Source organism: Lolium perenne, chromosome 6 (genome assembly GCF_019359855.2).
Source record: "Lolium perenne isolate Kyuss_39 chromosome 6, Kyuss_2.0, whole genome shotgun sequence".
In the NCBI taxonomy this organism is placed as follows: domain Eukaryota; kingdom Viridiplantae; phylum Streptophyta; class Magnoliopsida; order Poales; family Poaceae; genus Lolium; species Lolium perenne.
In genome coordinates this window covers 147,498,870-147,521,063 of record NC_067249.2, presented here as the reverse complement: position 1 = coordinate 147,521,063, position 22,194 = coordinate 147,498,870, and the positions used below count along the sequence as shown (strand labels likewise).

Sequence of the window (22,194 nt, the reverse complement as noted above, 5' to 3'; positions counted from 1 at the left end):
GTGTGGGTGGGTGTGTGTGTGTGGGGGGGGGGGGGGGGGGGATCATTGGTTCTTTGTAAGAAGAAATGAGGTAGGATTTAAGAGTTCCTATTTGAATGGGTAGGTGAAAAATGGTCCAAAGGACCTATAATCATCCTTGTCAAAACAATCTAAATTTTTCCATTTTACTGTTGGGTATATTTATGATTTACTTCATTTTTTAGAAACTGTGATCTCCTCAACCTTTCCGCAAAAAAAAATTCTTTGATTTTTCAACCGAAAGCTTGATTAAAAGAATACTGAATACATGATCTCCCAACCCATTGGTCCATATGGTATCAGATGTTTCCGAAGAAGAGGCAATTTGTAATTGGTTGGATAAAATCGCTCTGATCTATAATTAAGTGTTTGAGATTTAGTTCAAATTTACCGGAGCTTTAGTTTAAATTTGATCTTCAAGTGCTTCGCCTGACTTCGATTTCATCAGAGGTTCTTTTTTTTTTTTTAGATCGACATCATCAGAGTATTTGTTTTAGGCTGCTCGTCAGGTCCGGCCCAAAGTACCGGCCAGGCTCCAAGGTGGCTCGCTCGACCGACCGATCGCAGAAACAAACCCTCGCATCGCATCGCATCGCATTCCAGCCGCTCCTCCTCCGCGCGGATCTCCCATGGCCGCCGCCGCCCCGGCCCGCAGGCTCCTCCTGAGCCTGCGCCTCGGCAACCCGCCGCCGCTCCCAATCCCGCTCCTCTCCCACATCGCGCCGCAGCTCGTCCCGCATCAGCCGCCGCCGCCAGCCCCGGCGGCTCCGCTGCCGGGCTCTCCGGCGCCAAGCCCTGACCCGAAGCTCCGGGACCTCCTCTTCGCCTTCCACCCCGCCGTCCACATATACCCGTCCCTCGTCGACCCCATAGGAGGGGACGACGTGTGTGAGGGCGGGGCGGAGGTGTGGGCGGACAGCGTGAAGAAGAAGCGGAAGCGCAAGATGAACAAGCACAAGCTCCGCAAGCTCCGGAAGCGCCTCCGCCGCCAGACATGAGCGCTGCACTGCATCCCGGTGAACACCAACGCCGCATTTGCTAGCTTCAGCATTTTAATTTCTATATAGATGATCCATAAAGTGGACTAGAAATGAAGTGGGATTCGGGGGAGAGATTGAGAGCTCTGAGTGATGAATGATCAATTAGTCACTGTGTTTTATAGCTCATTTCACATGTTTAGATGATTTGAACTTCCGCAAGATAAACAAATTGTTATTTATCCAGTGGGATGGAAATGTTGTACCCTTCCCTATATTGAGGTCTTGGCCTAGAGGGCTGCTTTGTTCGAATTTGTCAACTCATTGTTTTCTGGTAGTAACGTAGCAGCATTGTGATATATACTGCGAGTCTGCGACTGATAGTTGCATGCAGAAACTAGCCTAATAATCTGTTCCAAAGATGAAGCTCTGTACATAGAGATCAGATCAGCTTCAGCATTTTAAATTTTATTCGATTTCATGATCCATAAAGTGGGCTAGGGGAAACTAAATAAATTGAAGTTTGGGGGGAGAGATAGAGAGATCTGTGTAATAACAGATCATTTGATCACTGTTTGCAGCTCATTTCACATGTTTAGATGTTTTTTGATTGGATTCAACACGGTTTGCTTCCGTGAGATACCGGAAGTATTACTTATCCTGTGTACTGTTGTTAAGAAATGATCAATATATGGAGATGCTGCACACATCCCTATATTTTAGGTCTCCTTGGTCTGCGTGAATTCTATGTTGATAGGTCTCTGCTTGTTGGTGTTTTCAGTATGGTGTGGAAGTACCATAGCTGATATGTAAATAGATACCACGACTGATAGTTTCATGTTGAACCAGCATGAGATTCTATCTCCCCAGTCCCCGCTTCTCTTTTGATCTCTATTCTAAAGATGCAGTTCCATGCAGTAGTACTAGATCGTCCGGCACCTCAGGATAGAACAACAACAGCAGGGTACAATTTGCTGCCAACTTACAGCAACACATTTAAGTGGTGTCCAATTCCTTGACTTTGGTTCATACTATTGCACGCTGAAACCATGTAAAACACATGGTAGTCCATTGCAGCTCTATCAGTGCGTTTGCTGTTCTTATATTTATAACCAATAAAGTTAGCCATGTTTGTATCAGTGAGATTGGTGTTCATATGTTAATCATTGAAATAAAATTCATACCGTTTTGGCAGAAGAACAGTTAATGTTTGTATATGTGGGCTACTTGCAGATTGAACTTTTGATATGTCAAGCATAACCTATTCCCAGATACATAGGTGCAGAAATAGTTGATGATAACTGTTGATTGACTCGAATCATCTGCTATGAAGAGACCCTAAGCGTTTTAGTTCCCTTTATACCACAATGTTGTACTAGTAGTTTGATCTGAATTTGTAATGTCACCTATACTGTTCCGCAAACTAATTCATGCTTTTTTGGTTGAGTAGGCTCGAGGATTGTAACTTTGTAAGTGCAAGGAGCGTCTTCGATGCCGTTGCCACACTGGATACGAGCTGATTCTTTTACCATTTTATTTGTTTGGTTATAGGAGTAGCCAGTTGAGAACCAGAAAGCAATTGCTGTGACCAGGCATGCACGTAGAAACTCAGCTAGTACTGTAATGGTAACGAGCCAGAAGCCGTCTGTTTCATTTCTGGCTTTCTGGCCAATAAAGCTTCAAATGCTGGTCTAACTCATTTGTACTGTTCTTCTCCAAGATCAATGCTATAACCCCAGTAGATCTAGTTGTGTCTTAAACACCTCATATGTCGATTTGAGTCGGCATGAATTTGTGTATGCTATTATTCCCAGTTTTACTGCCTTGACTGGTAAGCGAGCAGTTTCCGCTTGTTAATGTCCTTTCGAAAGCCATACCTGACTTGCAAAGTTAACACATTCAGAACCATCGCCTGAGTTTAAGTTCACTTCATCGCATTGTGACTGTTGAAGCGACATGTTGGGATGTGACATCTATTTCTGGTCTGGTTAAGTGGTTACCTTGATCTTGTGTAAGCTCACGGCAGGATCGTGCAAAGTGAACAACGAAACGTTCTGGCATGTGGGCTGATTCTGGTTTCTGGAGTGGTATTGCTGTCCCTTGGCAATCGGAGCTCCTTGTGAGGACTCCCAGAGCTAGCATACGCCTCCATCCTTGAAATGGCGCTTGGTAGTCGCATGTAGAGAACTGCCTGGAGGCTGGATCCCATGGCACCTCCGTGCACTGTACCATAATCAAGTAGGCCAGTACTGCTTCCTTGTGAGCATTTCATCTTCACCAGCACACTGATCAGCCAGCAGAGTTGCACCATGTCGTAACAGAACAAACAAACAGCAGGACCAAGCCCACACCCATGTCCACCAGATGCACACCGAGCCACCCTGGCTACCCACAGCCACAGATGCCAAACAGATGGCTCCCTGGGAGGAGGCCGGTAGCTCCGATTTTAAAGACGAGCTCCGAAGAGGAGATGCGCAAGACCCACACTGAAAAGGACATTCACCGTCGGACCGCCCCTCGATGGTTTTCATCTAAAAATTAGGCACTTTCTGCTTAATGAATGAATGAGGTAAAGGTTTTGCCTCCGTTTCAAAAAAAAATTAACAGAACAAACCCAGAAGATATCCAGCCATAATCTTGACTCCGAAGGATCAGCAGTTGTCTGACTGCTATACATAAATGCATTTTCTTAGAGCTATATGGTATTCTTGCAAAATGTCCAGGCGCTCACTTCGTGCCATCGAATATTTTTTTTTGGCAGTATTTGAACACATTAAAAATCAACACTGCATCACATGTTATTGGACATAAAACACTACAAACAAGAAGAGATCCAAGGAGCCGCTCTGGGTAAGAATGGCATTTACATCAGCTCCAAACTCGCCAACAGGCTAATTGATCCTGCTGTTTATTCCACTCTAGGTCCAATAAATTTCTAAGAGTTACACTCTTGGGTGTCAGCCACACCTATTAGTCACCGAATAGCACCATATATCTCCAGATCAGCCCAAAGGCACCACTCCGATATTTCTTGGTTGCAGATAGATGCCTCTCTAAGACGAGGCATTGTGGAAGGTAGCGCAGAAACGCGCCGAATACTTGACCTTCACTAGTATCTTATCGGTCCATCTAGGCTACCAGAGGCAAACTGCAAATGCCAAAAATGACAAACCTAGTGTGAGATTGAATAGCTCAGGAACAAAGTTCCAGCAAAATGAGGAATGAGGGACACATTGATAGAACTGTGTTGTTACCTGCTGTACAATAGGATTTGTTGTTGTCGTGAATTCCTCCGTCATTCCTTCCCAGACTATCTTCCCCTCGTGGAGAAACAACAACCTGGAGAAGAAATACATGAGCCTCAGCTTAACAATTGGCGATCAGAAAGTTATGAAACAGTTTCTGCTATTACCTATCAACAGCTCTTCTTATTGTGCTATGCTGATGAGTGACAACCACATATGATGCTATCTTTCCTGGCTTACCGAGAGCATCTTCCCCTGTCACATGCATCGAACGTATAAGGTCTTCAACAACAGTGGATGCAATAGGGTCAAGCCCAGCTGTAGGTTCGTCATATAGAAGAGCCTGGCAGAAGAAAGAACATTGACTATAAGTTCGCAAAGACGATGAAATAGCAAGCTAAGCTGTTCTATCTCCCGGCATTCTTTCAGAAATGCTTCTGGTAATTCAGTAATGATATGATGAGTGAAAGGTTAAGATTAGCTTAAGATCAATAAGGGCATACCTCTGGCTCTATTGTTTCTTTTGTATCATCATATATTATTGAGCGAGCAAGTGCTACACGCTTTTTCATGCCGCCAGACAATTCAGATGGCATTCGTTCTTCGACACCCTGCGCAGATAATTTGAGTATCGGTACTACAATCAAGTACTTGCAAGAAACTAATACTCTTATGGTCTTATCAAATCTAATAAAAGCAATTTAGCACTGTACTCCTGGCTTGAACCTATTTTTTTCCTATTCAATACATCGAGACGCAACTACGCAAGCCTTTTGCGTATTCTCGAAAAAGTAGTAACAATTTAGACTATGTTTTCTTCACAATATAAATAAAATAGAGATATCAGATACACAAGTACTAAGCAATATCCCAAGTAAGGATGTTTCTGACTGCAATGCCTGCCACTGGAGTAAAAGGTTAATTTTAAGAAGAAAAAAGCTTAACTTACTTTTAGGCCTACTGCACCCAATGTGTCTGTCACTAGTTCACCTATTCGCTCCTCAGGCAAGTTGGAGTTTTCATACCTAAAAGCAAAGAAAAGAGAAACAGACATCAGATCAATCTTGCAAACTAAGTGCTCTCAAAGAATCTGGAATGGCAGTTCCTTACAAAAGAAATCCAACATTTTCGCGAACATTGAGAGAATCAAACAAGGCCGCACTTTGAAACACCTGCATAAGGAACTTTGTTTAAATTTTCATGAATATCTGGATGAGAAGATAATCAAGCCATTCCATTCCACGAATTGCATGGATATAATTAGGAAGTATACCAAGCCAATCCGGAGACCTGATATATCTTCATCACTAACTAAGCCCTGTCTTCTCTTTCCGCAGATGAAGACCTCGCCCTGCTCATTGTTTGCAGAAATAACCATAACAATGACAACCAGTACCAGATCAAATATGGACCTCCTCGAAAGTATCGTGGCAATAGAGATAAATTAAGAAAGTAGGACAACCTTGTCGGGAGCTAAAAGGCCGGCCATAACCTTCAAAATAGTTGATTTACCAGTTCCCGAAGGACCGATTATTCCAACAGCTTCACCGTGTCTAATCTACAAAATAATACAAGTATGATTTTGGATCATAACTGAAACTGCAGAGTAAAAGCTAATATAACCCCAAAAGTCTCATAGCAGAAATTAAGCTAGTAACTAGGACACAGGGTACTACTCTGTGGAGTATGAAAAAGGTAAAGAAGAAGTGACTGGAGTGTGGGAACTATGTGCAATGTAGCAGAAATATAGCATGAATCACAAAATCTATATATAAATATTCACAACATTATTTGACCAGTTAGTAACCATGAACTGCATCCGAAGATGCAACTGAACACACCATCTAAGACCTAGTCCAAACAATTCGTTTCAAACATTGCCCAACAGGTACTGAACCAACACAATCAGTAAGTAGTGTAAAATGTAAAGGTGTAAAGGTTCCTAGGAGAACTCACCTTGAAGCTGACGCCTTGCAGTACATGTTTGTCCCCAAAGGACTTATGCACATCCCTGCATTCTATGAGAACACCGTGCTCATCACCGATCTGTCTTCTTAAATCCCAGTTCCTAGACAAGCTAGAACTCTGCAGCGTGACCAAAACAAATCATCAAAGCAAGCTCCATGGCATGGCGAGTTTAACTAATCTACATCAGGGTCACATTGTCCTTGCAAGATCGCACCTCCCGCAGATTCTCTGCATTGCCCAAACCAGGGCTCCTCGTGGCCAACAAGGCGCCAGCGCCTGCACGTCGGCACTTCCTCAACGACAGCCCATCTAACCTGCCTAAGCAAGAACAGGTGCAAGATATTACTACCACAGTATAGCTCATTTGATAAGACCAACTCAATTCCACCAAATACACAACTTCAGGTTGAAACCTATCAACTCAATATGGCGCTTTTGCGGGTAACTATGGCGCATATTTTAACCTAATTTAGTTAACGATCGTTTCCGTTTTTCATTAGCCAATGCACAACTAACCTGCTTAATTGTCATTGATAAATTGTCATTGATAACAAGCAACGAATCTTTCGGAGCGCGAGGAAATCAGCAGGCCATCCGAACGGGTCGTGATCGGCGATCCTCCTCCATCGCGATTGGACCATACGTAAAGGATGGTAACGGAAGAGAGGCTTCCGAGACCTGACGGCGCGACGAGGAAGAGGAAAATCTAGGCTCTGATTTTACCTTAAGGGGAGGGCGGAGCGCGGGCAGGGATCGCCGGCGGAGCGCGGGAGGAGGCCGCGTCCCACGTGGATCCCCGGGCACCGGAGCGCGGCAGGGGCGACGGACGGCGGCGTCGCCATGGTTGCGCTCGGCGGTGGGTGGCGGAGGAAAGCGAAGTGGATCGAATCCTCCTCCTCGCTTTGGACGAAGGTGATAGTCTGACACGTGGGGCCAACAGCCCGCAGACTGAGCACGATCTTGGCCGTTCGTTTTTTATCCAACGGCTGAACTTCTCCAGGCGCGTTCCAAAAATATCGAACTGCCCCGCGAGATCTGGCTGCTCCCGCGATGGCCGCGACGACGGCAACTCTCCGGTGGCGGGTGATGGCGGCGTCGGCGGCGCTGCGGGTGGCGCTGGTGGCGTACGGGGAGTGGCAGGATGCCCACCTGGAGGTGCGGTACACGGACGTGGACTACCTCGTCTTCTCCGACGCGGCGGCCTCCGTCGCCGCCGGGGGTTCCCCGTTCGCGCGCGCCACCTACCGCTACTCCCCGCTCCTCGCCTTCCTCCTACTCCCCAACTCGCTCCTCCACCCCGCCTGGGGCAAGCTCATCTTCTCCGCCGCAGGTTAGTACCCAGCCCCCGCCACTACCCTCGATGGAATCTTCGTGAAGGTCAGTCAAGCAGTGAATCAATGAAGTTGTTGTGCAGATTTGCTCGTTGGGTTGTTCATCGACACCATTCTGAGATTACGCGGGGTCCCGGAGAAGACGCGGATCTGGTCCGTGGTGGCCTGGCTGTTCAACCCCTTCACGTTCACCATTGGCACCAGGGGGAACTGCGAGCCCATAGTCTGCGCCGCCGTGCTCTGGGTCCTCATATGCTTGATGAAGGGTGTAAGCTCTGAATCCCTTTTGAATTCCGGTGTATGTTCAGTAACTGCTACATTTATGAACTCGCTAGTTGCCATAGATAGAAAGGTTTGTTTGGGGTGTGTCAACCTGTGCTGTGATGGACCAGTTGCATAGTTTACAGCTGTGTTGGTTTGTGGAGTATTACATGTTCAAAATGTATGGTTTTCTTTTGTGAATGCAAGAGGTAGGGATATGGTAGTTGTGAAAGACAACTCGATTGAACTTATACATACTTAGTTTATCCCATGATGGCATTTACTTATTTTCTGTAAAACTTATATTTAGCAACCAGTAGTCTGTCTGTTAGATCAAGTTCACTCCTATAAAACTAAATATACGAAATAATTTACTTCGTATACATAGTTCTAGTCTCCTTACCTGTTGTATATTTCTCGTTAGAAGTCATTAGTATTTGGTGAGCAACAGCTCGAGTACCCTTTGCTTCAGCATTCTGGTGTTCCATTTATTAATATTAATGTTGTCATCTCAGTGTCTTCTTATCTGTTTCTTCATTTGTTTGAGTCTGTGCCTTTAGGCAGACATTCAGCTTCGTAATCTAGCTAGAGAAGTGATACTTGCGAGGCAAATGATTCGCTTCCTGCAAGTTCCCAAATAATTTACGTACCATTTACTCTTTAGCTTATTTGTATGATATGATGAATAATATACCAGTATTATAGTCAAATGCAAGTAAGAATATTCGAAAATAAAGTATTCTTGTTTGTACAATTTTTGCATGGCTATCTTATAGTTTGATTATGTATTGCAGGTCGAGTCCTGCAAGCAGCATTCTGGTATGGGCTGATTGTGCATTTCAGAATATACCCAATTATATATGCTGTACCCTTCGTTATAGTTCTTGGCAAGAATTATGCCGGTCCTGCTGGTAGGCCTATCCTAACACAGTGGAGTTCCAAACAACAGTTACAAAGTGACAAACCCAGTGAAAATGTGGAAGAACCAACATCACTCTTGGCCAGTCTATGGATTTTTCTTAGTAGCCTCATAACAAGAAACACTATACTGTTTGGGTTATTCTCAGGATCTATGTTCTTTGCTTGGACCGGTGTTTTTTTCTACCTCTATGGCTGGGACTTTCTAAATGAAGCATTACTTTACCATCTTACGCGGACTGATCCAAGACATAATTTCTCGATATATTTCTATCACATATATCTGCACCATCAGCAAGGGTTCTCGAGCATACAGAAGCTTGCTTCATTTCTGCCGCAGCTGATCGTGCAATTGGCACTCATCTTACGGTTTTCTAGGGATCTTCCATTCTGCCTACTTCTCCAAACAGTTGCATTTGTTGCTTTCAACAAGGTAAGACGTCTCGTACATTTCCTGTTAAGGAAACTCCACTGCATTGAAATATTGATCGATACTTTGTTGATGAGCAGGTGATGACAGCGCAGTACTTTGTGTGGTTCTTCTGCCTTCTGCCCCTCATTCTCCCCTGGACAAGGATGAAGCTGAGGTGGAAGGGCCTGGCCTGCATGCTGGTGTGGATGGGGTCCCAGCTGCACTGGCTCATGTGGGCTTACCTGCTCGAATTCAAGGGCCGAAACGTCTTCGTGCAGCTCTGGGTTGCAGGCCTCGTTTTCCTGGCTGCAAACACCTTCGTCATGATCATGGTGATCAGGCACCACAAGTACACCCAGCTCTTCTCGGTGTCGGCAAAGTCTGGGAGCAAGGTTGCTGCCAAAAAGGAATAGCTATGTGGCTATATACTAGTTTCTTTCTTCTCTCTTTGTCATCAGATGATGTGTTGCCTTGTTAGAACATCGCTCCTGATAGTTTGATGTACCTGATCTTCCTTGAGTTGTATTCTGTAACTTTGACTGTAGGGCATATAAATGACAAGCTTGCAATTGGAATTTTAGGATATAAACTGGCAAATTTGTACTGTAAATTCTTGTATCGAATTTGCAGTTGCTTTCAGAACAGAAAATGTCGTAGCTTTGTAATTTTGGTTGGAACCGATAGTATTGAATATACTAATAAGTAGGGTAATCTTCTTTCACGCTTTTCTTTTGGTAAAATATGCATTGGTAATGAATTGGGTTCCAAAGCAATACTAATCGATTTACTAACCACAATCAACTCTGATAGTAAGAAATTAAGAATCAGCGTTTGTTATATACTGGATCAATTAACTATGAGCTATCTATAGCTACCTCTTAGTATTCAGCTCTGGTAGTAAGAATCTCTTTCCGTTATATACTAGATGAATCAAGCCATGTGCGTTTCCAATTTTACAGCCTTAAATTTATAAGTTATGTAGTCATACTACTCCGTGGAAGCAACAAGATGACCGCGTGGCCTAATGGATAAGGCGCTCGCCTCCGGAGCGGGAGATTCTGGGTTCGAGTCCCAGCGTGGTCGTTTTTTTGTTTTTGTTTTCAGCCTCGTCTTTTCCAGTATTAAATTTTCCTTGCTTACAGGACGAAATGCTCGACAAGTCGCAACAAGTTTCTTCAGTAACTCAAGAGATTGCATTGCCACGGATTATTCATTTCAAAACATGAACACATCTGCTTTTATGATAAGCTGGGGTTGTGGACCATCTTTTTTTCTTTTCTTTTTACCTTACCAGTACCATATTCCAATGACCAGTGAAATGCAGATTTGGTCAACTACAGGGATTGATGTACTTATTTTAACACCAACTCATTCTCTAGGATTAGTTTTTACAGTTCGGACTGTAGAATGTAACGATGGTATATATCCGTTTTGCTAAGCATTTCCTAGCAGTGACCCTAAATTATGAACGTTTCTTGGTTACAGCCTCGTCTTTTCCAGTTTTAAATTTTCCTTGCTTACAGGACGAAATGCTGGACAAGTCGCAACAAGTTTCTTCAGTAACTCAAGAGATTGCATTGCCGCGGATTCATTTCAAATCATGAACACATCTGCTTTTATGATAAGTGTGGTCGCTTTTTTGTTTTTGTTTTCAGCCTCGTCTTTTCCAGTATTAAATTTTCCTTGCTTACAGGACGAAATGCTCGACAAGTCGCAACAAGTTTCTTCAGTAACTCAAGAGATTGCATTGCCACGGATTATTCAATTCAAAACATGAACACATCTGCTTTTATGATAAGCTGGGGTTGTGGACCATCTTTTTTTCTTTTCTTTTTACCTTACCAGTACCATATTCCAATGACCAGTGAAATGCAGATTTGGTCAACTACAGGGATTGATGTACTTATTTTAACACCAACTCATTCTCTAGGATTAGTTTTTACAGTTCGGACTGTAGAATGTAACGATGGTATATATCCGTTTTGCTAAGCATTTCCTAGCAGTGACCCTAAATTATGAACGTTTCTTGGTTACAGCCTCATCTTTTCCAGTTTTAAATTTTCCTTGCTTACAGGACGAAATGCTGGACAAGTCGCAACAAGTTTCTTCAGTAACTCAAGAGATTTTTTTGACCGGGGCTACGGCGGGCTTACGCCAGCCTGAACAATTAAATAACATCAAGAACGTACAGGGATCATTACAATGGTTTTAGAGGGAGAGAGAAAAAAAGGGGGGGAGAGTTCAAGGCGGGTCGAACCCATTACACCAATTATTTAGAGAGGAGGAGCGAGAGGGGGTGGTACAACGGTGAGCCCAAAGCCTGATGTCTTCAATGCACCTGCGGGTAACCAGGGGGGTTTCTTCAACAGCGCCGGTGAAAGTTTTGGCGTTTCTTCGTTTCCAGATATTCCAAGCAATAGCGGTGATGATTGTTGTTGCCTCGTAGGTCCCGCACCTCGTTGCCCAAAGGTCGGCAAGGCGGGAGGGGCCACAGGTGTCGAAATCCGGGAAGAAGAAACTCCAGACTTCCCGAGCGCGGGGACAGAGGAGCAGCATGTGGTCTGTATCTTCGTCTTGGGAGCATGATAGACAGGTAGCCGTAGTAGTAAGGCGATGCCGGAACCGGCGCTCATTTGTGGGGAGACGCTTCCTCCAGGCGAGCCAGGAGAAGACTTTGCACTTTAGGGGGGCCGCGCTCCTCCAGACCTTCTCTGCAATCTCATCAATCTGCCGATGCCTGAAAGAATTGAGATAGACACTTTTGTTCGAGAGCTGTTTGTTAGTGAGGCGGTCGCAACGGGAGTCCGGGGTGTCGTAGCTTAGAACCACAGAGCTCAGCTCGTTGGCAAGGGCGCGAAGGTCAGCCTCCGCGGCCAGAGAGAGGCGCGGTCCAAGGGTGTCGCGAAGGTTAGAGGTCAGAGCCGTGGCGACGCTAATGTTAAGCCGGGTGGAATGAGAGTGAAGGGCAGGGAACCGCTCGCTCAGGGGGGTATTGCCAGCCCAAAGGTCAGTCCAGAAAGCCGTGAAAGCTCCATTGCCGATAGAGACTTTGGTGATGGAGCGAAATGCCCCGAGGCCAGCAGCAATATCTTTCCAAACGGGGGTATCGAGGTAATGCGCGTCACCGAGGTCCCTGGAGTTGTTCCAGCCATACTGTCGACGAAACCAGGAGGCCCAGGGGGCAGTGGTGTCAGAGTGGAGTTTCGTGAGGAACTTAGACAGGAGGGCAGAGTTTTGAGCCCTGATGGAGAGGATGCCCAGACCACCAAATTTCTTTGGGGCGCAGACATCCCGCCAGGCGACTTTGCAGTTTCCGCCATGACAAGTTTCCTCGCCAGTCCAGAGGAAGGCCCTACGTCTTTTGTCGATGGCCTCAATAACCCCGGCAGGGAGAAGGCCAGCAACCATGGCATGGGCGAGCATGGCCGTGAGGACAGAGTTTACCAGAATCAGACGTCCCCCAATGGGGAGGCACCGGCCGCGCCAACCCGAAAGGCGCATGTCACTTTTGTGAATAATGGGGGCGAAATCTCCAGGGCGGAGTTTGTAGATAGAGAGGGGAGCCCCAAGTAGGTCTGGGGGAAGGTGGAGACAGCGCATCCAAAGGAATGGGCCATGGAGAGGGCTGTGGATTGGTCAGTCGCAATTGGGACAAAGGTACTTTTGTGGAAGTTAATGACGAGGCCAGTGGCGGCGGAGAAGTCATCAAGGACCTTTTTAAGATTCGCAACATGCTGGGGGATAGCCCGGACGATGATAAGGGTGTCATCCGCGTATTGAAGGGCGGGGCAAGGAAGATCATCGACGAGGGGGTGCAGGAGAAGGCCGTCGCGGGAGGCCTGGAGGATCATCTGCTGCAGGACATCAACGATGATATTGAACAAGAAAGGGGAGAGGGGGTCGCCCTGCCGGAGGCCACGGCGGCATTGAATCCATCTGCCGGGGACCCCGTTGAGCAGGACCGCAGTCTGGCTTGTCTGGTTGAGCATTTTTATCCAACATCGCCAGAGCTGCGGGAACCCTTTTGCAAGGAGAATGCGGTCCAGGGCGTCCCAGCTGATGGAGTCGAAGGCTTTGCGGAAATCCAGCTTAAAAACAGCGGCAGGAGTTGCACGTTTGTGACAACTCTGCACGATGTCAGCCGCGTAAACAAAGTTTTCCGCAATAGAGCGTCCAGAAATAAAACCAGTTTGGTCAGGGTGGACAAGGTAGGGGATGAGGTCACGAAGCCTAAGGGTAAGGCACTTGGTGTGGACCTTGAGGCAACAGTTTTGAAGGGAGATAGGTCGGAAGTTGTCCGGCTTATTAGCCCCTTCTTTCTTGGGTAGGAGAACAATATGGGATTTGTTGATGGGCCTCAGGTCAGTAGAAAGGTTGTGGAAGCTAGAGAGGGAATCAAGGAGGTTTGTTTTGACCAAGTCCCAATTCTTTTTGAAGAAGGCAGGCCCAAAGCCATCCGGCCCGGGGCTGGAGTTGTCATTCATGGAAAAAATGGCGGAACGGATCTCATCAAGTGAGAAAGGTCGAGTCAGGGAAGCGGCTTGAGAGGCTGTGAGGGAAGTGGAGGAAACAAGGGAGGCCAGGTCAAGCTGATCAGAAGAAACGACAGGGGTGCCAAGGAGATTTTTAAAGAAATCGTGGAGGATTGCGGCCTTTGCCGGATGGGCGAAGACCACATTACCATCCAGGTCATCAAGATTTTTGATTTGGTTTTTTCGAAGGCGGCCGGAGGCGCACAGATGGAAATATTTGGTGTTTTCATCTCCAAGGGTGCAATTTTTTATTTTTGCGCGCTGTCGCCAGTAAGTGGCTTTGTTGGTGACTTTTTGGCTCAGGTTGGTTTTTGCAAGGGATCGGAGGCGACATTCCAGGGTAGAGAGGTTCCGGTGCTCTTCGAGACGATCGAGGAAAGAGATGACCGCACGACAATTAAGAAGATAGATGGGCGGGAGCTTACGCTCCTTTGCCCAAGCTCTAGCAGCCGAGCGGACTCTCTTAAGCCTGAGGCAAAGAGTGCTAACCGGAGAGAGGTGGGAATGTCTGGAGCCAACACTATTCCAATTGGCATGCACAATGGCGGCGAAGGAGTGCTGTGTAAGCCAGGAGTTCTCCAAACGGAAAACGGTGCTGCGGGGGGCTTTAGACGAAGCAGTAAGGTGGAGGGGGATGTGGTCAGAGGTGGGGCGAGCTGAGGATGTGAGAGTGGAATCTGGCAGCGCGAGGCTCCAGTCTTGGTTGACCAGGACTCTGTCAAGGCGTGCCAAGATAGGGGGGTTTTGCTGGTTAGACCAGGTGAATTGGCGGTCAAGGAGCGGGATTTCCATAAGGCCGAGGTTATTAACGAAGTCATTGAATAAGGTGGCTTCGGAAGGGTTGAAGTTGCCGTTAGACTTGTCACGGGGGCCCCGGACAAGGTTGAAATCTCCCATGATGGCAGTGGGACCTGAGGTCGAGGAGTAAAGGAGGGAGAGGGAGTTCAGGAAATCCCATTTTTTATCATGGAGACAGGGCCCATAAACATTTATAATAGTAAAAGAAAGGCTGTCGGCCCGGCAAGAAAAAGTTGTGGTGACCGAGAAATCATCTATGGAGTGGTGGGAAAGTTTCAGGCAGCCGTCGTCCCAGGCAGTGGTGATACCTCCGGAGGCGCCATCGGAAGGTTTGAAAACGAAGGAACGGATTTTTGGCGGGAGGAAGGAGGAGGCGAGGAAGGAGGAGATGTCATTGAGCTTGGTTTCTTGAAGGAGCAAGACAGAGGGGGTATTTTGCTCGATCGCCGCCCTGACATCGTCACGTTTTTGGCGCATGCCGAGCCCACGGACGTTCCAGCAATCAATAATAATTTTGTTTAACATGACGGATAGGAATGGCACCGATGGAGGCTACAACCAAGGATGACAGCACTTTGCAAAAGGAAGCAGCAACGACCACACCGATTAACAGCAGAGTTACCCGCACAATAAAGAGCAAAGTAGCAAGGATTAAAGGACATAAGGTGCAGCTTACAAGTTCCGTTACACGAATAATGGGAAAGGCCAACAGTGTGGCGCAAAGAAAAACAGCCAAGAGCGGCAACATTGATCTGCAAGGGCAGACACTCAGAAAGGATACAATCAGGCTGCTTAGGGGACAGGCTCAGGTGCAGAGCAGGGGAAGCAGAAGGTGGGCGAAGACGGAGCGGTCCGGCGGCGGCGCCTATCATGGAGTCGCAGCGAGCACCATGGACGAGCCAGGAACCAGGCGAAGGTCCGCGCAGGGGATGTCGCACGCTTCAGCAAGCGCAGTGATGTCCTGCTCCTCCATCACACGACCCTCCTCCACAGCAACAGCTAGCAGGTCATCAGCCGACAGTTCACCGCGCCGGCGGGAACTTTCGGTGGTAGCACCGTCGACCAGCTCCTTCTTCCGAGCGATTGCCCGATCGATGATGGAGACGTAGCGAGCCTGGGCGAGGGGGGAGCAGCGCCGAGGCGGCCTTGCAGGCGGCGACGAGTGCCACAGGGTGCGAGCCACGGGGGAGGTCTCCATGGCCAGAGAGTGCACCGGCGCAGGTTTTGCCGTGGCCTCCCGCCCAGGGGCCTCCCTAGCAGCAGAGGCGGCGGGCTGGAGCAGGCCAAGGCCGGAGAGGGCGGCATCGGGGGGCAGCGCCGAGGTGGCTGCCTCGCCGACCAAGGGGGGAGAGTTGGCGCCGACGACCCCCTTGATCAGAGCATCCGCAGCCTCCAGAGGGACGAGTTCACCGCCGCCCGCCTCCGGGCTGCGAGCAAGAACGTCGACGGAAAGGACCGGCTGGCGGCGAGGGCCGACGAGCGCGACGGAGTCGAGGAGCCCAACAGAGGCGGTGACGAAGTTCGCCACCATAAGCCCTTTGCTCCCAGGGTCGGTGCTCGCCTTGCGCAGCGGGAGGCGGAAGGAGGCGCGCTCGCCAGAGGAGCCGATGACAAAGACGTCGAAGAAGCCAAGGCGCAGCTTTACCTGGACACTGGTAGGCTTCGACAGGATGGGAGACCCCATCACGGAGGGAAGGGGAGGAGCATTGGCAAGAGCCCTGGCCACCATGGATGCTGCAGGGGCCGCAGCATGAGAATCGCCATGAGGCACCAAAGGAGGAGGCACTCCCAGAATTTCCATCATCTCCGGGTAGGAAGTGCCACCCGGAAGGTCCACCAAGTCTTCTTCGTCTCCAATAGAGGAATCCGCATCAGGGATGGATTCACGGTCCGGGCCAGAGGAGTGGTCAGACCCCGCAGTGAGGTCCTCAAACTCGATGATGGTGACCTCACTGAAGGTTCCAACACTGCAGTAGTTCTTCACAGCCAGGTTCATGGGAATATCCGAGAGCGACTCAGCCTTGACGGTGACAAGAACGGCTTGGAAATCCACTCCTGTGAGGCAGACAGGGTCGATGTGGTGTGGGTTGGCGTAGGGGACGGAGGAGTGAGTGATGTGCATGCGCTGCCAATGTTCGAAGGGGAAGCGGTTGATGGAGAGGGCGGCCATGGCGTCATGCTCGAAGACGAACCGCTGGTCCGTTTCATCATGCCTCCGGAAGTAGACGGAAGCCTCCCTGCCTAGGAAGGGTCCATTGGCGACGGCGTGCTCGCGGTCCCGGTCCGAGACGAAAACCGCCACACGGGAGTTTTCGACCGAGGGGAACAGGGTGACGCGATCAGGGCCGCAGCCAAGGTCCGCGGCCTGGTGGATGAAGGCATCTGGGTCCTCGACGGCAGCAACGGAGGAGGGGTTGATGAAGGCGTAGGCGATGTGATCGAAGTGCCTGAGGTCGACGAAGGGCATGTAGATGTCGACGTGGTCCGGCCGGGAAGGTTCTTGCAGGTCTTCGAAGTCGACAGCATCATCCGAGGCAGGGGCCTCGCTGTCCTGGCCGGGGACTTCCAGGAAATCTGCAGCGTCGACGATGGGGAGGTAAAGGTCTCCATCCTCCGAGTCTGCAACGTCGACAGCTGGCAGCGGGATGAAGTCATCCGCAGCAGCGTGCGGCAGGGGCGGCCCTCCATCAGCCGCCTCCTACAGATCGTCCTCGCCTTCGACGAACGGCGGCTCTTCCGGGTCTTCCTCGTCCTCGCTTTCCTCGCCTCCAGGAAGGAGAACAGGAGCAGCAGGGGGAGCAACCTCCGGGAGAACCAGACGGCAGAAGGCACGGTGGTGGTCATGGGCAAAACAGAGGGTGCAGTGCAAGGAGGCCACAGCGCCCCGGTCCGTACCATCGCCGGCGGCATCCATGAGGGATCTGGCAAAGGAGAGAGCATGGGTCTGAGGAGGAGAAAAAGAGATGGGGGAAGAAGGAGCTGAGACGGAGAAGGGAGGGAGCTTACAGGAGATCTCTGATACGTCTCCAACGTATCGATAATTTCTTGTGTTCCATGCCACATTATTGATGTTATCTACATGTTTTATGCACACTTTATGTCATATTCGTGCATTTTCTGGAACTAACCTATTAACAAGATGCTGAAGTGCCAGTTGCTGTTTTCTGCTGTTTTTGGTTTCAGAAATCCTAGTAACGAAATATTCTCGGAATTGGACGAAATCAACGCACAGGGTCCTATTTTGCCACGAAGCTTCCAGAAGACCGAAGAGGAGACGAAGTGGGGCCACGAGGTGGCGACACCATAGGGCGGCGCGGCCCAAGCCCTGGCCGCGCCGACCTAGGGTGTGGGCCCCTCGTGCCCCATCCTGACCTGCCCTTCCGCCTACTTAAAGCCTCCGTCGCGAAACCCCCAGTACCGAGAGCCACGATACAGAAAACCTTACTGAGACGCCGCCGCCGCCAATCCCATCTCGGGGGATTCAGGAGATCACCTCCGGCACCCTGCCGGAGAGGGGATTCATCTCCCGGAGGACTCTACGCCGCCATGGTCGCCTCCGGAGTGATGTGTGAGTAGTCTACCCCTGGACTATGGGTCCATAGCAGTAGCTAGATGGTTGTCTTCTCCCCATTGTGCTTCATTGTCGGGTCTTGTGAGCTGCATAACATGATCAAGATCATCTATCTGTAATTCTATATGTTGCGTTTGTTGGGATCCGATGAATAGAGAATACTTGTTATGTTGATTATCAAAGTTATGTCTATGTGTTGTTTATGATCTTGCATGCTCTCCGTTATTAGTAGATGCTCTGGCCAAGTTGATGCTAGTAACTCCAAGAGGGAGTATTTATGCTCGATAGTGGGTTCATGTCTCCGTGAATCTGGAGGGGTGACAAGAACCTCTAAGGTTATGGATGTCTTGTTGCCACTAGGGATAAAACATTGGTGCTATGTTCAAGGATGTAGTCACTTGATTACATTACGCGCAATACTTAATGCAATTGTCTGTTGTTAGCAACTTAATGTTTGGAGGGGGTTCGGATGATAACTTTGAAGGTGGACTTTTTAGGCATAGATGCATCTTTGGATAGCGGTCTATGTACTTTGTCGTAATGCCCAATTAAATCTCACAATACTCATCATAATATGTATGTGCATGGTCATGCCCTCTTTATTTGTCAATTGCCCAACTGTAATTTGTTCACCCAACATCTTGTTTATCTTATGGGAGAGACACCTCTAGTGAGCTGTGGACCCAGGTCCAATTCTCTATCTTGAAATACAATCTCTTGCAATCTTGTTCTCTCTTGTTTTTCTGCAAACAATCATCATCCACACTATACATCTAATCCTTTGTTACAGCAAGCCGGTGAGATTGACAACCTCACTGTTTCGTTGGGGCAAAGTACTTTGGTTGTGTTGTGCAGGTTCCACGTTGGCGCCGGAATCTCTAGTGTTGCGCCGCACTACATCCCGCCGCCATCAACCTTCAACGTGCTTCTTGGCTCCTACTGGTTCGATAAACCTTGGTTTCATGCGAGGAAAACTTGCCGCTGTACGCATCACACCTTCCTCTTGGGGTTCCCAACGGACGCGTGTTGTACGCGTATCAAGCTCTTTTAAAGCGCCGTTGCCGGGAGATCAAGACACGCTGCAAGGGGAGTCTCCACTTCCCAATCTCTTTACTTTGTTTTTGTCTTGCTTAGTTTTATTTACTACTTTGTTTGCTGCACTAAATCAAAATACAAAAAATTAGTTGCTAGTTTTACTTTATTTGCTATCTTGTTTGCTATATCAAAAACACAAAAAATTAGTTACTTGCATTTACTTTACTTGATTCATCATGTTTCCTTTTAATTTTACCACAAAAGACATACCGGTAGGACGTGGGTCTATAGTTGGGAGAAATAATATAGAAGAATTTTTCAATCATGTTAGTACCATTGAAGATTTTGAAGATAGATACTTGGTAGACCTTGCTCCCACTTATGAAATTGTTGCTGCGCATTTAGTTCGCCTGTTGGAAACTAAATTTGTTAATCTCAATCCTATAATCCAACACATGTTCCTTACACTTGGTGATATGGAAGAGGGGGAAAAGAAAGATTTTGTTTTAGAAACCCTTCTTAGAGAATTTGGTGGTCTAGCAAGAGAAGCTAGAAAGGTCTTTGCTAAATTTAATATGCTTGGTTCTCATACTAATTTTGTTAGTCTCCTTGAAAAGATGGACATGGATAGAATAAGATACACTAATAATATTGATAATGGAGGGGAGATCAAAGCACCAATACCGTGTAAACTCCTAGCTATGAATGAATGATGCACTAGAAAATAACTATGCTTGGCTTGTTCCCGAAAATTTGTTTGATGAGAGTAGCAAGCCCAAGACTAATGAAAAGGGAGACGCTAAAACTTATGTATCCAATATACTATGCTTGGTTGAGAAAAATCCACACCCCGCTGTAGAAGTACCACCCTTCGATAATACTTGATACACACTTTCTGCGCCTAGCTGAAAGGCGTTAAAGAAAAGCGCTTATGGGAGAAAACCCATGGTTTTTACCTACAGTACTTTGTTTTTATTTTGTGTCTTGGAAGTTGTTTACTACTGTAGCAACCTCTCCTTATCTTAGTTTTGTGTTTTGTTGTGCCAAGTAAAGTCGTTGATAGAAAAGTTCATACTAGATTTGGATTACTGCGCAGTTTCAGATTTCTTTGCTGTCACGAATCTGGGCTAAATTCTCTGTAGGTAACTCAGAAAATTATGCCAATTTACGTGAGTGATCCTCAGATATGTACGCAACTGTCATTCAATTTGAGCATTTTCATTTGAGCAAGTCTGGTGCCATTTTAAAATTCGTCAATACGAACTATTCTGTTTTGACAGATTCTGCCTTTTATTTCGCATTGCCTCTTTTGCTATGTTGGATGAATTTCTTTGATCCATGAATGTCCAGTAGCTTTATGCAATGTCCAGAAGTGTTAAGAATGATTGTGTTACCTCTGAACATGTTAATTTTTATTGTGCACTAACCCTCTAATGAGTTGTTCTAAGTTTGTTGTGGAGGAAGTTTTCAAGGATCAAGAGAGGAGTATGATGCAACATGATCAAGGAGAGTGAAAGCTCTAAGCTTGGGGATGCCCCGGTGGTTCACCCCTGCATATTCTAAGAAGACTCAAGCGTCTAAGCTTGGGGATGCCCAAGGCATCCCCTTCTTCATCGACAACATTATCAGGTTCCTCCCCTGAAACTATATTTTTATTCCATCACATCTTATGTGCTTTGCTTGGAGCATCGGTTTGTTTTTGTTTTTGTTTTGTTTGAATAAAATGGATCCTAGCATTCACTTTATGGGAGAGAGACACGCTCCGCTGTAGCATATGGACAAGTATGTCCTTAGTTTCTACTCATAGTATTCATGGCGAAGTTTCTTCTTCGTTAAATTGTTATATGGTTGGAATTGGAAAATGATACATGTAGTAATTCTAAAATGTCATGAATAATGTGATACTTGGCAATTGTTGTGCTCATGTTTAAGCTCTTGCATCATATACTTTGCACCCATTAATGAAGAAATACATAGAGCATGCTAAAATTTGGTTTGCATATTTGGTCTCTCTAAGGTCTAGATAATTTCTAGTATTGAGTTTGAACAACAAGGAAGACGGTGTAGAGTCTTATAATGTTTACAATATGTCTTTTATGTGAGTTTTGCTGCACCGGTTCATCCTTGTGTTTGTTTCAAATAGCCTTGCTAGCCTAAACCTTGTATCGAGAGGGAATACTTCTCATGCATCCAAAATACTTGAGCCAACCACTATGCCATTTGTGTCCACCATACCTACCTACTACATGGTATTTCTCCGCCATTCCAAAGTAAATTGCTTGAGTGCTACCTTTAAAATTCCATCATTCACCTTTGCAATATATAGCTCATGGGACAAATAGCTTAAAAACTATTGTGGTATTGAATATGTACTTATGCATTTTATCTCTTATTAAGTTGCTTGTTGTGCGATAACCATGTTTTAGGACGCCATCAACTATTCTTTGTTGAATATCATGTGAGTTGCTATGCATGTTCGTCTTGTCTGAAGTAAGAGAGATCTACCACCTTATGGTTAAGCATGCATATTGTTAGAGAAGAACATTGGGCCGCTAACTAAAGCCATGATCCATGGTGGAAGTTTCAGTTTTGGACATATATCCTCAATCTCATATGAGAAAATTATTAATTGTTGTTACATGCTTATGCATAAAAGAGGAGTCCATTATCTGTTGTCTATGTTGTCCCGGTATGGATGTCTAAGTTGAGAATAATCAATAGCGAGAAATCCAATGCGAGCTTTCTCCTTAGACCTTTGTACAGGCGGCATAGAGGTACCCCATTGTGACACTTGGTTAAAACATGTGCATTGCGATGATCCGGTAGTCCAAGCTAATTAGGACAAGGTGCGGGCACTATTAGTATACTATGCATGAGGCTTGCAACTTGTAAGATATAATTTACATGATACATATGCTTTATTACTACCGTTGACAAAATTGTTTCATGTTTTCAAAATCAAAGCTCTAGCACAAATATAGCAATCGATGCTTTTCCTCTATGGAGGACCATTCTTTTACTTTCAATGTTGAGTCAGTTCACCTATTTCTCTCCACCTCAAGAAGCAAACACTTGTGTGAACTGTGCATTGATTCCTACATACTTGCATATTGCACTTGTTATATTAC

At 46.9% G+C, this 22,194-nt stretch overlaps 3 protein-coding genes and 1 non-coding gene across 4 annotated transcripts; 3 read left to right on the top strand and 1 right to left on the bottom strand.

The window, feature by feature from the left end:
* Window positions 1-556: 556 nt before the first annotated feature.
* Window positions 557-2,755, top strand: LOC127307268 (uncharacterized). The gene is made up of 2 exons (XM_051337995.1): window positions 557-1,034; window positions 2,446-2,755. Exon 1 carries the CDS (start codon window positions 648-650, stop codon window positions 1,014-1,016), a length of 369 nt encoding a protein of 122 aa, XP_051193955.1. The 5' UTR covers window positions 557-647; the 3' UTR covers window positions 1,017-1,034; window positions 2,446-2,755.
* Window positions 2,756-3,632: 877 nt separating this feature from the next.
* On the bottom strand, window positions 3,633-7,124 carry LOC127307270 (protein TRIGALACTOSYLDIACYLGLYCEROL 3, chloroplastic). Its single transcript, XM_051337997.2, has 11 exons — window positions 6,932-7,124; window positions 6,423-6,522; window positions 6,197-6,325; window positions 5,703-5,798; window positions 5,514-5,591; window positions 5,351-5,412; window positions 5,190-5,265; window positions 4,744-4,851; window positions 4,408-4,583; window positions 4,250-4,334; window positions 3,633-4,143 (listed from the first exon to the last, which is right to left on the bottom strand). Exons 1-11 carry the CDS (start codon window positions 7,048-7,050, stop codon window positions 4,105-4,107), a joined length of 1,068 nt encoding a protein of 355 aa, XP_051193957.1. The 5' UTR covers window positions 7,051-7,124; the 3' UTR covers window positions 3,633-4,104.
* Window positions 7,125-7,203: 79 nt separating this feature from the next.
* On the top strand, window positions 7,204-9,719 carry LOC127307269 (GPI mannosyltransferase 1). The gene is made up of 4 exons (XM_051337996.2): window positions 7,204-7,538; window positions 7,623-7,805; window positions 8,595-9,151; window positions 9,229-9,719. The coding sequence occupies exons 1-4, from the start codon at window positions 7,259-7,261 to the stop codon at window positions 9,541-9,543; spliced, it is 1,335 nt and encodes a 444-aa protein (XP_051193956.1). The 5' UTR covers window positions 7,204-7,258; the 3' UTR covers window positions 9,544-9,719.
* Window positions 9,720-10,140: 421 nt separating this feature from the next.
* On the top strand, window positions 10,141-10,213 carry TRNAR-CCG (transfer RNA arginine (anticodon CCG)). The gene has a single exon. It is a non-coding gene; the product is annotated as a tRNA-Arg (tRNA).
* Window positions 10,214-22,194: the final 11,981 nt, after the last annotated feature.